Below are 17375 nucleotides of genomic sequence, written 5' to 3' on the forward strand. Positions count from 1 at the left end.
TTTCTTCTTTCAGACGAATCCAGTCGGAGTTATATTAAAATTAGTCTTTGATCTTTCAAGCTGTTTGATGGCACTCATGGGTGTTGCATTCCTTCAGTCCAAAAGAAGTGAAATAAAAAAAATGTGTGAAATATTTTTTTATTTCATGTCTTTTGGACTGAAGAAATGAGACACCCATTGAGTGCCATGAAACAGCTTGAAAGATAATTTTTCAATATATATATATATATATAAAACTCAGACTGGATGCATATGAAAGAAGAATATCATATACACCTAGGATGCCTCGGGGATGAGTAAAATGCAGCCTAATTTTAAATTTTGGGTGAACTAACCCTTTGATTGTTAAAATAGCTATGTTTCGGTAATATTAATAATATTACAGTGTCAGTACTCCTATCTTAAAACATTTCTGCTATCCTCTGTGGCTTGCTTGCAATAAATGCATCAACAGAAAACATGTTTGCCCAACCAAACACATTTGCACCAGTCCCAAGGTCAGATGTTGGGTAGATGATGGTCATGTTTGTGTCTGTTTTTATTCTTCATTTCAGGTGCTGGTGAGATGTTACTATTGGTCAGCTGAGGAAAGTATTGAGGCTGGAAAACAAAATTTCTCTAAATTAATAACCAATTAATAACCAACTAATGTTAAGTGAGCAACATGTATAATAAGCAGGAGTGCACAAAAGTTTTTCAGCCTGGTTCTCATAAGAGCACATGGAGATTTGGTTTGATCCTCACACTGCACACAGAGTTACCCATTAAATATAACTATAAAAAGTTAATAATAGTAATAATTAGTTAGATAGATTAGTTCGTTTTTTTTAAAATAAAATAATAATAAATTGTGATAGTACTATTAGATCTCAAACTAAAAAGATAGTATTAAATAAAAATACAATTACTTTATAGTCAATTTAAAAATGGGATGCTGATATTTATTTTTTTATTTAATTTTCATAATTTTTTAACTTTAAAATAAGCAAATCTTTTTTTTGGCAGGTTGCCACACTGCCGAGTGAAGTGCATCAGTAAATGAAATGTTACTCCCTAATCCATTTAAAGGGTCTACCCTCCAGAGTGAGAGCTTTTAAGTGTTCAAGGGTGTAGGGGACCAAACAACTGTTTCTTGAAGTTCTCTTCTGCGTCATCATCCCGTGCCCACACAAAGTCACCGTCATCATAGAAAGAATCAGTGCAAAGGATCATGGGGGCCCTAAGTGTCCATCAGTTGTACCTTTCGAAATCCTTAATTCCGAAGGGCCCTTAGAAGTGGCCAGTTTTGAGCACTTCGGTTTGGAACGACCCTTTTATATTGCGGCCATGATTGTTTTCACTCCGAAGTACCCTTCGTAGGGCGATATATCCCGTTTGGAACACACCGATTCTGCTTTGACAACGGCAGACGATAGCCAGGATTAATGCTTTCAGTTTCAGTAGAAATTGTTGCAGAATTACAGTTTGTCAATCTAAAATGGTAATTGTGCAACAGCTGTCAATCATTTTTTATTTTTGTCCTGCAGACCACTTATGTGCACCCCTGATAATAAGGTTAGAAACCCAATTTCAAATTCAGTTTCTCTGCTGCAGTTCTACAATTTTAATATACACTTTTAACTGGTGAGGTGACTGTTTTTATAACTACACTGTAAAACCCGACAAGTTAACTTAACTCAAACCGTTTGAGTAAACAGATTGCCTTGATTTAAACCATGTAAGTTTTGAAACTTTGCATTCAAGTAATTAAGTGATTAACTAAGTGCTGATTGAGAATAAGTGATGAACAGCTGCTGTTAACAAACAGAATCACTGAAGAAAAGAGAAACATAAGAACTACTACAACTGACTTCAGACACAGCCTTAGATGAAATCAACTGAAATAAAATACATGAACTCTCTCAAGATCTGATTAAACAACCCCACAAACAGCATCACCAGCTCCACTTATTAATAACCAGACTGACTTTATTTCTGTCAGACGTCTACAGAAGATCTTATTGAGAATGAACTAAGGTTTAGATGTTGATTTATTGTTTCATTTGAAGTAACCATGTTAGAGATCAGTGTTTGTTTTAGTTGTGCTCTTGACCCTTGATTTCTGACTTTGTGTTTTCTCTGGCTGTTATAACCGTGTGTTTCTACAACACATTTGTTGTAACTCAAAAGCCCAGAAAAAATGCCATCAGGTGTTAACCTGTATCTAGGTGTAGGTTGTTATACTTAATATTGGTGATGATAATCATCAATTATTGTACTGCTTGGAGTCTACTCTCTGATGAATTAGGTGTTGTGTAGTTTTTTATTGATTATAGTAAATGGATGCTAAGAGACAGTGGTTCTGTGATAATCAGATAATACAAAGACTTTCCAAACAGCTTGGACTTCGATGGTGTCAATTAGTCACACAAAGACATCAATAATCAGAATATGAACCTCAACAATGGTGACCATAAAAAAAAATGCTGCAGAGCATGCTGGGAGCCATGGATGAGTTCTGTACTTCAATAGTACCCAGCATGCATTGCAGCATGTTTTTTTTCGTCACCATTGTAGAGGTTCATATTCTGATTATTAATGTCTGTGTTTGACCAATTACTGGCATAGAAGAAAAATGTATGTGTACAAAATGTTTAGAAAGTCATTTTTATATTAACTGATTATCACAGAACCACTGGCTCTTAGTGTCATTTTTTACTAGAACCACTTCTACAAATTACACTACACCTACTTCATCAAAGATTAGACTCCGTATGGCTCAATAATTGTGAATAATAATGAATAATTATCATCACCAATATAAAGTATAACAACCTACATCTAGGTACAGGTTAACACCTGATGGCATTTTTCTGGGCTTTTGAAATACAACAAATGTGTTTTAGAAACACACGGTTATAACAGCCAGAGAAAACACAAAGACAGAAATCAAGGGTCAAGAGCACAACTAAAGCAAACAGTGATCTCTAACATGGTTACTTCAAATGAAACAATAAATCAACATCTAAACCTTAGTTCATTCTCAATAAGATCTTCTTTAGACGTCTGACAGAAATAAAGTCAGTCTGGTTATTAATAAGTGGAGCTGGTGATGCTGTTTGTGGGGTTGTTTAATCAGACCTTGAGAGAGTTCATGTATTTTATTTCAGTTGATTTCATCTAAGGCTGTGTCTGAAGTCAGTTGTAGTAGTTCTTATGTTTCTCTTTTCTTCAGTGATTCTGTTTGTTAACAGCAGCTGTTCATCACTAATTCTCAATCAGCACTTAGTTAGTCTTAATTGCAATGTACATCTTCTTTCAGTGAACTCAACTGAATTAAGTTCAGAGTACTCATAACTGTTAGTTTTTTCAACTTAAATGGTTTAAGGCAATCGGTTTCCTCAAATGGTTTGAGTTAACATAACTTGTCAGGTTTGAGTGAGGCTGTGTCTGAAGTCAGCTGTAGTTCCTTTCTCTCTTTTCTTCAGTAATTCTGTTTGTTAACAGCAGGTGTTCATCACTAAACTCAATTATCACTCAATTAATCACTTAATTACTTAATTGCAATGTATATCTTCTTTCAGTGAACTCAACTGAATTAAGTTCAGAGTACTCATAACTGTGAGTTTTAACTTAAACGGTTTAAGGCAATCGGTTTCCTCAAATGGTTTGAGTTAACATAACTTAAGGATATCTGTTTACTCAAACCGTTTGAGTTAAGTTTACTTGTCTAGTGTTACAGTCAAGGCAATCGGTTTACTCAAACGGTTTGAGTTAAGTTAACTTGTCGGGTTTTACAGTGTACCTATATGTAACATCAGTAAATGTTTCCCAATTTCATGCATATTATGGGCTTTTGTGTTTGACTGAGAAGCTTTTGCGTGGTTTTTCTTTTTAGGCAGGGGCTGTTTACACCTGGTCACTACTGTACATGCATTTATCTGATCGTGAAAAGAGCAGATGTAAAAGCAGTCCGCAATGCATTCGAGATGGATATAAATCCAATTGCTCAAACTACTTCAGGAGGTGGTCTGGGCTGTCCAGACAAAACTGGACAAGTGCAAATTCATCTAGTTGTTGGAACCACATAAAGACCGGCTGCAGCATCTCTTCAGGAAGTCGACGCACAAACTGCCACAATTAAAACAAAGTAAGACGCAGACGGTCAAATAAGTAAGACAAACTTATCTTTCTAGTGCTGATCACCTCGTGCTGTCCTACTGTGGTCTTTGATCTTAATTTGAGCTGATAATTAAGATAATTCGATTTTTTTGTTGACGTGAACTCTATTAAATTAAAATTTAGTTCGGGAATTGTAAATCAGATTTTCGATCCTTTTTGCGACTACAAATTTATGTGGCCAAGTGTAAATGGAAACATTTTAACAAGTTTTATGGATATCCGATCAGAGAAAACGCATGAAATGTTCAGGTGTAAACAGGCCCTAAAAGATTTTAAGCCCAATTTTGAGCCCAAATTGAGCAATCAGGGGAGTGCGGCCTGATTCAAAAAATCCTCAACTGTGTAGTGTCATTACAATTTTTTAAATCCTCCCGATTGAGATGAAGCGTCCCAGATCTCAAATCATAAATATAAAACATGTTTGATATTTATGACTATCGGTTGGGCTGCCTCTGATGTGGTACCCGTGAAAGCCAATAAAAGTGAGCAAGCTTACCAACCAGATGCCACAAAAGTTAAGTACTGAGAAAGAATATCACTTATATTATTTTTTTCTCCTTTGTTTTTCTTTCCGTATAACAAAACTCATGCCAGGAGAACCAGCTGACAATGTTGATCATACTCCATTTGATCTTGTTTCATTTTGAAAATGATATTACAGTCTGCAGATGTATGGTCTCACGGTCAGGCAAAATAATGTTTTGTGTGCGTTCAGAGGATTATAATGTTAAATGTCAGTAGAAACTGTCCTTAAGACTGTGGTCTCCACCAGTTTAAAAAATCATTTAAAAATAATTACATTTTTAAAATGCTCTAGTATGTCCCAGACTTTAGTTCATGTGTCCTTCATCCCTATTCATTAGTTGCTATGTTTTTATATTTGCCCTTTAGTTGCAGTTGTATCTAGTTAACTCATTTAGTGTTTCCCTGTGTATTTAAGCCCTGTGTTTTGTTCAGTTCACTGATCTGTTCACATTATGTATGTAGCGTTTTTTGTGTTCATTAGCTGTTGTGTCAATTCATGGTTACAAGTTGTACTGAGCACTCCAACCTAGATTTACCCAGGATACTCAGAGCACTCCCAAACTGCAGGGGGCAACCATACAACAGGAGGTGGAACCAACTTCTCGGAAGTGCTCTTGGGACCATATTTATCGGTGCACCCACAGGAAGTGCATGGCATTGAAATGTTTGGTAAGAGCTCAGTTGGCCCTCTCACCCGTTCCTGGAAAAAGATACCCTAACCACAGCTACTGATCATCCAAAGACGCAACTGGTAGGACAGAATGTGATTGTGTTTGAATGTGTTGAGTTCAGGCTATATGATTTTTTGCTTGGTTGTAATGTGCAATTTAAATTAAATAGCGAAGACTTTATTATGCGAACGTAGAACTTGGTAGAAGTAACGTTACTCTAAGCATGTGTATTGTTTAAATTATATAAGTTTAATTATGGATTGGTATTTTAATAATTAACTATTAGAGATCCTAGGTTAATCTAAATTACTTTGTTTGAGCATTCAGTAACATCTATTTATTATTACTTTGAGAAAGTGTTGTTGAAATTTATTTGTGATTTATTTGTAATTAATTCATGGTTTTGGTTTGTGTATCCTAAAGGTTATCAACCTATTCTGTTCCATCCCAATCTATCAAACCATCTTTAAGAAATAAAAGAAAAGAAAGTGAACCGTTTTGAGTTGTCCTTTGCATTCATCAGAGATCAAGCAGTTTTCAAGTTTGGGCAAAGCTGTGGTCAGTCATCAAACACACAGAACTTGACATTAGCGTTCTGCGTTTTGATGAACGACTACCTACATTGCTGCGTATGTGCAAGATTGAGGAAGAAATTAGCACTCCAACTATTGCCACCATCCCAGCGATGCAGTCTGAGCCTGCCACAATAGGAGAAGAATTCTCTCTCAAACCCCTACTCTGCTGTTTTCCTTCAAATCCTCAGCTCATCCTCTAACAGCTTGTAGGAGAAGACCACACATTCACAAAGAAAATTTGGTGCCATGTTAAACTTTCTTTTAACTAAATTTTTGTAATTTTTAAGGAAATAAATCTTCTAAACCTGCAGACTTGCATTGTTGGAATACAAGTCAATTTGTATGACTTAAGTGAGTATCTTAAACTCGAGTCACAGAATTGATTTTCCATTTCTTGCTATTACCAACATTTTTTTAAGTGTAGGTTCATACCGCGGGAGCTCTGCGTCTCGTGCCTTTCTCATAGCGTCTTGGGAGACGATCAGTTTCTCTGCCCCATCCCGTTCCCCCATCCTCCTGAAAGTATGGCAGCTCTAAAAGCTCTTCACATGACAACCTGCCAGATGGATCCATTACTAGGCAGGACTATAGAGACACAAACACAAACAAACAAACACATACATTTCTTTAATAAACAATTTCTTTACTATCCACCTCTATTACTACACAACTAGCCTACAAATAAAAACAATGCATTGTGGCCTTTTTGTGGATCAGTTTTTCATCACCTTAAATGTCATTAGTTTTAAGAAAATAGTATGAACGTGGCTAAAACTAATACAAACTAAAATGACAGCTTCACGCAAAGACTAGACTAAAATTAAAACAGCACTAGTTTGCCATTTAGGCACTCATTCTTTTAGCATGGTAGCATGGGCATTCAGTTTACCAAAAGCGCCCTCTAGGAGACATATATGCTGCATCCCAGACAAGAAGTGGATGACGCTTTTTACAGGTGCCCTTTTAAACTCTCGGGCACACCTGCCATGACGTCATATGCTGCCGCTTGTCAGCGTCGAGTAATGTTGTGTTTAGACTCATGATTCATTCCCCCAAAAGCGCCCTCTAGGGGACACAGTGTCTCATAATCTGAGACATTCTTTTAGTTTTATTTGTGCACAAAAACTATTCTCGTAGCTTCATAGAATTATACCTGAATGTTACATGGGCTGTTTTACTGATGTTCTTGCAACGTTTCTGTGCCTTGATCGTGGTAGGACACCTACTGTCTATGAGAGGGTCAGAGATTTCAACAAAAATATCTTAATTCGGTTCCGAAGATGAACGAAGGTCTTAAGGGTTTGGAAAGACATGAGGGTGGGTAACTGATGACAGAATTGAGATTTTTGCGTGAACTATCACTTTCAGTGATGAACTGTCCTGCTGTAGTTATGATTTGAGGTATTCACATGCTCCAGGTTTTCGGTTTTCAACTTATAAAGGAGAGTACAGCTGTATTTACACAAGCTTTGATCAGTCATTCATTTAACTGGAGACCGAAAACACCAGTCCTTGTGTAAAGTTTCCCTTTGGGTAAAGATTTTCAAGTCAACCTGTACTTTGTTACTATAAACCTCTACTAGAGGCAACAAACTTAGACCCACCCACAAACATCCATGCCACTACATGGTGCTACAATAAAGTTATTTGATTTCATATTTCAGGAACCATAGTCAGGGGGAAAGTTTAGGACGACTGTATTTATATATTTATTTATTTTTTTCCTAACCCAGTCTTCACCACACAAAGTGATCAACACGATGCTGGCAAAAAGAAATGTAATATATCCAAGCATTAAAAGATAATTAGTTTGTATGGCATCACACATTTTCATGAATTTACCTGATTCTGCAAAATGCAAAGTCCAAAGTTTCCACATTTTAAGTTATTTTAGGTAATTTGTCTGATTTGCACTTGGGTATTCACCAACCCAAGATGGCCCGATAACTTTTTTTGTTTGTTGTTCAAAAGATTTTTGATTTGTTCAAATAATGTATTGATATCAGCAAATATTTTTGTGCATATGGCCCATAATTTCTTCTTGTTGTGAATGCCATGTCAAAACTTTGCAAATCTTAGTATATTCATGGACAACAGGAAATTCTGAGGAAACATTTGTTCTATCTTCAAATTAACTGTCCACAAATTAAAAGTAAATATGAACATAATCAATCTGGCTTAGAGAAAATAAAAATAAAAAAAGCCCAGATGAAGCCTGTGCATCACTTTCAGGTAACTTACATTCATAACCCTATGAAACTTTTTGGGCTGTTGACAATAATGATTAATAATGAATTAATAATAATTAATAATACATCTCTCTTAATTAGACTTAAAATGCATTACATAAAAAACAATGAGGCAATAATGACTGGTTAATTAATAATAATCATATGGTTTCATTGTATAACACTGTTAAAATACAAAAAACTAAGTAAAATAAACAATTTATGTATATTACGTTTTAACAAATGCCTGCAAAGGGTGCCAAAGGCCTGATAATTGCTGTTGTTACACTTACAGGATGATCAAATCCTTGTTTAATATTGATCAAACATTTAATTTCATTATCCACTTTAATTTTTTACCACCTTTTTCCAATAAGAAAACTACAGCCTCTTTATTTATTTTTTCAACAAAAACATGTGGACATTACAACCCTTACAAATATTAACCATGTTTTTATCGTATTAAAACTATTTTCTTTTGTGTGATTTTTTAATGCTTGACACAATAAAATCAAACTTTATTAATAAAATCATAGTCATAGGTAACTGTCTATAGCTACAATTGTAATTTATAAATAATACAATTTAATTGCAGTCAATTTACTTTTATATTTTATTAAAGTTCTATTTTGACCCATATATTGGGGGTGTTTTTTTTCTTCATAATAGGGAGGGGCACAACAATACAGTTCTGCTTAGGGCACCCATTTGGCCATCAGCAGCCCTGTAATAAGCCTGTATTGACATCTCACCTTCATCACAGTAATAGCATGAGGAGAAGCACCATGGAACCTCTTCTCTAGTGGCTCCTACAATAATAAAATCAAATTTAGTAACATTCCACACTGATGTGGTTTTTTTACAAGTAGGTGTGTATTTTTTTTGAGAATTCATGCTACCATGGTATCAGGCTCAGGGATGCTGACTCCACTAAAGAAGACATTGGAGTGGAACACCTGCTGATGCCGTGGGATCAAGTCACCTATCAGGGTCAAAGTTCAGAGGTCAAGAGTCAGTGTTTTTTTTTTTTTTTTTTTAGATTTAGACCAAACTTTAGTCATACAAGTGAAATTAAATATGCTCTTAAAGTGGTGAAAGTTCAATGGATAATAATTATCTGCTATTTAATTAAACTATGATAATATTTTTACAAAAACATTATCACAGTCAAATGGCAGAAACAAATTGTATTGACTACAACTGTTGACTATGGAAGCTTGTTTCGGCCACTGAATAGTAATTATGACTTTTTATCTCACAATCCTGACTTCTTTCTCACAGTTGCGAGTTTTACTTCTCACAATTCTGACTTTTTTCTAAGAAATTTGCAATATAAACTTGCTATTCTGGTATTTATATTCTTTGCCAGAAATGGGCTTCCACCAATTAGATGATAACATGTGTAAACAGGACCGTTCCTAATTATAAAATGTTTCAAAATATCTTTGCTTTTAATATTTCTTTCAGTTAATTTCTAGGATTCAATTGGATTTAATTTCCAAATTTTAAGCGATCTCAGACGTTTGGACTCTTTTGTATACAACCTTCAACATTCAAACTTCTTCCTTTCTTTTACTTTTAGTACCCAGTGTTTTTCGTATGAGGTGCAGCTGATCCACGTCAGAACGTCCCGGCCAAAGAGGATTTCCAGAAAGCAGCTCGGCAAAGACACAACCGAGGGCCCAGACATCCACTGGGGGACCGTACTGAGTATCTCCAACCAAGAGCTCTGGGGCCCGGTACCATCGTGTTGCCACATAATCAGTATAATCATCACCTGGACCAGCTGTTTCAAGCACACACACACACACACACACACACACACAAACACATTTTTACAGTTATCTAAATGAGGGCCTTCCATATACTTTTTTGTTTTTACATGCAGCTACTTATAAATACAATATAACACACTTACTAACCCTAACAGAATTTATACAGCTTTGTTTAATTTATACCGTTTTTACAAATGAGGGCATCCTGAAAAGGAGGTTTTGCAAGAGATCATTTCTGGATTACAAATGTGTCCCCAAAACATGTATAAGTAGCTAGGCACACATACTGTAGATTCAGAATTACATGTGCATCATACATAAAGGATTACAACATGCTGATGGATAGACCTTGTGTTAGCCTATAGTAACAATACGCTGAAACCCAAGGATGATGCATGTAAGCAGATCCTGACTGGCTGATTGCACCTGTGAGGCTTCACGCTGCCCTGAAAGTGAGCTCAGGACACATGACAGCTGATATAGGTAGGAAGTATAAATAAGTCATTAATGAAGTGAAGATGCTAAATGCACATAAATGGCTAGAGAGTGAGTGACACTTACTGAGGATGCGAGCAAAGCCAAAATCACATAGTTTGATCACACCGGTCTTGGTCAGAAGAATGTTCTCTGGTTTGACGTCCCGGTGGATACACTGGTAGACACACATAAAGACTGAGATACATACACAAAACTCCCACTATAATAAGGCAGGGATTTTTTTAAAGATATCTTTAAAAAAATCACCTGAACACAGGTAATATAACTGATCTAGCAAGAATGTAGCACCAAAACATGTCTCTAGACCTTGCATTTCCCAATGCCTGCATCTCACGTTTTGTGGTTATTTTTACTGCCACTGTCCGCAAACCCCAGTGTTCAGCACTAAAGATGAACTGACATACAGTACATTACTGGACACTGTTTCAGTACGTCAAATGCAAAACACATTTCTATGGATCTATTGAATGGTTATTCTATGCCATAATAAATGTCAAAATGTATGGCAATGCGGATCAAATGAATATCAATGTCATTGAATATCAAAATTTGACTTATGCTTCCATGATCATGTTCTCTGAAAGAAGATGCGGAGCAGAGATTGGTGGCAGTGAGTTGTTGAGAGATTCCAGTGATTCAAGTGGAAGGATATTTCTGAAATTTTAATGAAGTTCATTTTTGAAGCATTTTTGTCTATGGTGCACTTGGTGGAATATATGTGTTTAAAATGTTTATATATCTGTTTTTGGATTCTGCATACACCACATTTTATTACAATTATGGCTACTGAGATTATGAGCTTAGTTGCATCATTTTGATCAAAATATTGCTAACGTATTGCTACCAATATTCACATTGTGAGGTCACATGTAAACAGTCACCGACTTAGTGACTCTTTCATTACTCATAAAAATACACAAAAATCCTCACCACTAATGCGAACTGAGAGCCTGATGTATGTCATGAGATAAACAACTTATTCCAAGACATCATTTTTTATTGTTAGTTGTCTTCTTCTCATTTCAAAAATGAGGTTGTTCAATAGTGTGACTTTTCACAGTTGTCTGTAGCATTCAGAAGTGACAAACACTGGTAGACAAAAAAGAGAGGTTGGACATACTGACATTGTGTTTGTGACAGAAGTTCACGGCCTGTAGAGTTTGCCACACAATACTCTTGAGTTGAGCCTCAGGAACCCTAAAGAGAAAAAAATGACAAATGTTCACATCACGCCTCATATATTCTGCTAACTACAGATTAGACTGATCTAACATTTTTGGCATAGGTGGCAGGATCTACCAACAGTTCTCTAAATATCAGTGCAGCTCCCATATATCTGCAGTAACCATGGTCTGTAGTCACTGGCAACCAGTTCCTTTGTTTCCTTTGTTTTGAGAAGCAGCTAAGGTTACAACTGAAAGGCCTTCTGGGAAAGAGAGAGAATGCTGGTCAGCCACAACCTTTGTGGTCTGACCAGTTTAGGAGCTTGGAAAAACAACGGCTAGGTACAGTCTATAGAAGTCAGCATGAAATATCATTCAAGAATCAAGAAATCCATCAAGGAGCATTGCAGGTCGTAGGAGAGGAAGGGTTGAAAAGAAAGAGCGATGGGTGAAGTCAGCTGAAAACAAAGTTGTTTCTAGGGGCAGACAAGTTATTGCATTTGAATGGAAGATTACAGAGGCAAACATTTTTGCAAGAAGACTAGGAACACAAATAAATAGGGTCAGTTTTCATTTCATGGTGATTTTTGAGACAACAGTATAAACATTATATAGTTATAAAACATTTTTAAAATTTACTTTTTATTCAAATTACATGATCTGTCGATTAATCTACTGAATCAAAATTTAATTGCACACAAGTTTTGGTTGAGATATTACCCCCAGAAAGATATTTTAAAATCTAAAAATCTAAAATTAAATAAATAAATAAATAAAACACTGAATAGACACTAAAAAAAAGGAGCTTTAGAAATATTTATATTTTAATTCAATATTGCATAAATACTACAATAGCATTAAATATTTAATATATACAGTTGAATAAAAAAATGAAAAGGGGGGTCAATAAAAGCTTGAAATATCTTAAAACAAAACAAATAAAAAAACTACTGAGTTTCTTTGATGTTTCCTGTCATTTTATTTATTTATTAATCTGCATAAAATAATTTTCTACTTTGGATATTGCTAGGGGCTGTATTTGTGAGTCAAGTACCATTCTTTATATTCAAAGTATATATATATATATATATATATATATATATATATATATATATATATATATATATACACACACACACACACACATACTGTATACAAAAAGGAAATGTGACTGACCCTCTGGGATGTTTGTCCAGTTCATTTAGAACAGTTTGCTCACAGAACTCAAAGACCAGATGAAGACGTCTCTTTCTCCTGAAGACCTCAAGCAAGTTCACCAGATTCACATGCTTCAGCTGCTGCATGGATACAAATGAAAATGTTTATGTATAGGGTGTAAATGTTTGAGGGATTTGCAGTAAGTACAGTAAGCATACCATCTCCATATCTAGCATCTACCTTCAGCATGCGGATTTCTCTCAGTGCGATCTTCTTGATAACCGGGTCATCCTCAGACTCAACAAATTTTTTAATGGCCACTATCTGACCGGTGTCCTTGTGTCTGCATTTGAACACCACTCCATATGAGCCCTCGCCGATCTTAGCCAGTTTCTCATACTTATCCATCTCCCAGAGAGCATGAAGAGTTACATACTGCAAGCGAACAAGCACACACAGTCATGCACAATTAAAAGGTCAAAACATGAGTTCACGTTTAAGAAGAAACACTTCAGTATATGGTCAAAAGTATAGACACCTAAACACCACTTCCATACATGCTATTCATTTCAAAATCCATGGCCATTAATAGAGTTAGCTACAATAGCGTTGGGCTGATTTGCTCTCATTCAGAGCATCAGTAGGTCAGATGCTGCTGTCAGACTATTTCAATATGAACCTCAGTCTGAGCACAAGGGCATTCAATGCCATGCTGAAACTAAAAAAAGGAGCCTCTCCAAACTGTGGCCACAAACTCGGAAGCACAAAATTCTCTAGAGTGTCACTGAATGGTGTTGATTTATTTTCACAGTAACACTTTATTTTGATGGCACTTTAATGAAATTCTGTTGACTGTAAGTAACTTTGCCTCTAACTCTCATAAGAGTATTAGTAGACTGTTAGGTTACGGTTAGTAGAATAATTCGACACGCACTTAATTTCCAGCGATTTTGTTGACTTGATTGCACAGATACTAATTAAACTGAACTGAGCTGGATGATGACATCATTAAATGATGAACTGCCTTTTTGCTGTATTGACACACTATTTTCCTATTTAATGCTGTTCAGTTGCTTTGTTACAATCTATATTGTTAAAAGCGCTATATAAATAAAGTTGACTTGACTTGCAAAGTAAGTCCGTAGAATATCTCCAGGTGAAATGAAAATAAAGTGTTCGAAGATATTAAGCTGACAGTCCACTGATTCACTAATGACTGCTAGTTGACATGGAGTTGCAAAATCACAAAATATCAAAATACGGTGTTACCATTTTCACCAAAATTCCTGGAAACTAAAGCTAAATTAGAGAGGAGCATTCACATAAGTTGGCATGAATAATGTTTATTTATTTATTCATTTATTTTAGTTAACTTGCCTATATTTACTCAGTTGTCTTCATAAAAAAGTCAGTTATGTCAGGTAACTGACAAAACATACTTTACAACTAATGCAATAAACATTAAGTTAATATAACCAATTACTGTAATGATAAAAAATTGAAATAATTGTAGGCCTATATACTTGCAAAGCTTAAAATAACATAATAAAGCACATGTCTGTTATTAAGCCTACTACTACAAGCGATGCTGTAACTGTATTCATGTTTAATTCATTCACACTGTCATAGTTGTCCTCCAGTAGCCTCGAGGATTTCTTCAAAGATTTTTTTTAAGTTTGTCTATTTATTGAATACCTAATTAAATATTTATGAGAATGATGAGTTATTCAATGAAACTGTTTGCGAACTGTTTATCATCTAAAAGACTTACCATGATATCAAGAAGAAGAAGAAGAAGAAGAAGAAGAAGAAGAAGAAGTCTAATGCAAAAGCTAAAATGTGAATGTGAATTAGAAGCACATTAAGTTGCCTGGTCATCTTACCTGAAGAACGACTCAATTACAGTTCCAAAACGTGTATGTTACAGAATATCAGTACTTCCTCTGTGGCTGTGATCATTATTTCACTGTTCAAATATTCTTCATGAGCTCCAAACACGCAGTTCTTTCAGTTCAGTGCCTGCACTTTTCTGAGGCATCGTCTTCCAGAAAGCTGCATCCTAGTAACCATAAGCCGTCATTCCGGTAGAGCGGCATGTGGAGACGTCACACTGGATATTCGTCGATTTATTCACTCCAGCGAGTCCTTTTAGGAGCGTAGTTACGCGCAGACGCCGTGAAGAAATAAAGGAGAAAAACTGGCAGCAGCTGAGCGGATCTTCGTCAGGCTGGGTCAGGATCTGAGCTCTATCTGGTGTAAGTGATCGCTGAGCAATGGGACACAGCCCTTCCACTTCTGTGAGGCTCATCTGTGTGCGCTGTCTGTCCACTGGTGCTCTATTATATATAATGTTACATTACAATTATTTAATGTCTCCTCTTTATTGTACTTTAACCCAACGAGAGTTCAAGTTTTAGTGGGCCGCTAGGGGGTGCTAGCTCACGGAAAATGTCATGTACGAAAGCTTGCTTTGGTCTATGGAAGACCGTTTCTGCCACTGAATAAAAAATAAAACAACGTAATAGTTTTTTTTCCTTTCTTTTTTTTTTCTCACAATTGCGATCTATATAATGCTTTTCTGACTTTAGAACTCGATATAAACTAGCAATTCTGAGAAAGTCGCAATTACCTTGTTTTATTTTTAATTAATGGCGGAAACGGGCTTCCATATTGGTCAAATATAGTAAGCGCTACACAAATGATTTTTTTCTTTTCTTTTTTTTTTCTTTTTATTTTTTACTATAATTATTTTATCATTAAAAATAATTATGTTACAGATATTTCTAACCCTAACCATGCCCTTGCTCTTAAACTTAACTATATCTCAAAATGTGGGAATTTTCCAGAACAGCATATTTGCATAGCAAATCCATAGTCTTATGTGTATTTACTGTAATGTAAGTACAAATTACTTAACCTAATATAAAATGTGATTGATTTATATTTAAAAACTCATATATTTATGTATAATATATTATATAACATATATAATATTTCACAATATTAAAGGGGTCATGTGATGTTGCTAAAAATAACATTATTTTGTGTATTTGGTGTAATTAAATGTGTTAATGCAGTTTAAGGTTAAAAAAGCACATTATTTTCCACATACTCTACATGAAACACGTTATTTTTTACAAAGCTCATCGGTCTGAAAAGCGAGGTGAGCTCTGATTGGCCAGCTATCCAGTGCTTTGTGATTGGCCGAATGCCTCAAGCATGTGACAGAAATTTTACGTCCTTAATATACTGTGATGCATGTCCTGGTCAGAACACCAGCGCTACAAGACAAAACCAATAAAAGCCATAAGAGAAACATACAAAATGTGCAGAGCAGGGGGCGTGAGGCCTGGAATTGAGAACCGCTGCTCTACACTGCTCAAAACTCACGTTTGAATCATCAGTGACAAATCTTTTATATGTAAACGTATGTACAGACTGTGAGTCAGAACAGGAATAACAGAAAACAGTCCTCCTTAAAATGCGCTGCACACTGTTCTGGTGTTGTATATACAACATAACCACCACTGATTTCTAGTTGTGTCCTCTTTTGGAAGGCCAAACAAAGTATTTTCACTTTCACAATGAAACACACAGCATCTCCTCAACATGCCAGCAGCAACAGCGAGAATCATAGGTTAGAACTTATATCTTTGCATGAACATTTGGGCGGCGTTATGCAAATCTTCCCACATTGTGATGTAGACATGTGGGCGTTTAAACAAGGTGTTTTAGGAGGGAGTGGATGGGTCTTAAATGTTATAAAGTATATTTCTTTTGATTTGAGACTTTGCAACTTTACAGATCTTTATGCACCAAGAGCTTGTAACACTCCAAAGAGAAATGAAAACTTGAAATCGCATCATATGACCCCTTTAAACTAATATTCAGGAGAGAACCACATGTGCATTCCTTTGCTTGCAAACAAGAAGCAGTGCATCCGAGTTCTAGTCTCTCGCATCAGCAGCAGCACATGCATGTGTAATGGTACTTTCCTATTTTAACATGTCCCTACTACCTTTCTGGACCTTGAACGTGGTAGTTCCCTCGCTGTCTATGAAGGGTCAGAAAGCTCCCAGATTTGATCAAAAATATCTTCATTTGTGTTTCAAAGATGAAGCGAAGGTCTTACTGGTTTGAAACAGCATGAGGATGATTAATTAATGATCCCTTTAAAATCCTCCCAGTGTTATTCTTCGTAACTGCATTTTTAATTAAAAATGTAATTTCAGTAGATAGCCCTACAAGTGAATTCCTACTAAGAATTTAATTAAAGAGCTCTCTAACTGTTATTGCTGAAATCTTGTTCACTAAAAGGAAAACTTACGACATAAACTAAATATGAAATAAGTTGTTTTCTATTTATTTGGGCATGTTATCAAAATTTCTGTATATCGTTAGTGTTGTTTAGTTACTAAATATAGATTTTCTTTTACAATCACTAAATAGTTAATCATAGATTATCTCTCAGATTCAGAGCCTGCTTGTTTCCTTGACTATAGTTTGCAGGTCAGTGTTGGCTGAACAAACACAAACCAATGGTGCTGGACTGACCCTGTCCCACAGTAACCTCAGGGAGTTTGAAGTATTACATCCATATATAGCTATGGTGATGGATGTA

At 35.6% G+C, this 17375-nt stretch overlaps 1 protein-coding gene across 2 annotated transcripts; it reads right to left on the minus strand.

The window, feature by feature from the left end:
- Positions 1–242: 242 nt before the first annotated feature.
- On the minus strand, positions 243–15296 carry LOC132108532 (cyclin-dependent kinase-like 1). 2 transcript variants are annotated; one of them, XM_059515231.1, is made up of 10 exons: positions 14638–15296; positions 12995–13189; positions 12773–12891; positions 11558–11630; positions 10497–10587; positions 9746–9946; positions 9060–9142; positions 8913–8969; positions 6365–6517; positions 243–600 (listed from the first exon to the last, which is right to left on the minus strand). In XM_059515231.1, exons 2-10 carry the CDS (start codon positions 13160–13162, stop codon positions 499–501), a joined length of 1047 nt encoding a protein of 348 aa, XP_059371214.1. In that variant the 5' UTR covers positions 13163–13189; positions 14638–15296; the 3' UTR covers positions 243–498. The 2 variants fall into 2 exon arrangements, with proteins under 2 accessions (XP_059371214.1, XP_059371213.1); XM_059515230.1 differs by having other exon boundaries at positions 12773–12894; positions 14638–15292.
- Positions 15297–17375: the final 2079 nt, after the last annotated feature.

The sequence above is a fragment of the Carassius carassius genome, chromosome 28 (assembly GCF_963082965.1).
Source record: "Carassius carassius chromosome 28, fCarCar2.1, whole genome shotgun sequence".
NCBI lineage: Eukaryota > Metazoa > Chordata > Actinopteri > Cypriniformes > Cyprinidae > Carassius > Carassius carassius.

Bases quoted from the DNA above. Each gene is read 5' to 3' on its own strand.
- LOC132108532 (XM_059515230.1), bottom strand. From the start codon at position 13,162: ATGGATAAGTATGAGAAACTGGCTAAGATCGGCGAGGGCTCATATGGA. The intron at 12,895-12,994 runs GTAGATGCTAGA...GTATCCATGCAG, and splicing joins GAGAAATCCGCATGCTGAAG to CAGCTGAAGCATGTGAATCT. The intron at 9,947-10,496 runs GTAAGTGTCACT...TGCTTGAAACAG, and splicing joins TGGCTTTGCTCGCATCCTCA to CTGGTCCAGGTGATGATTAT.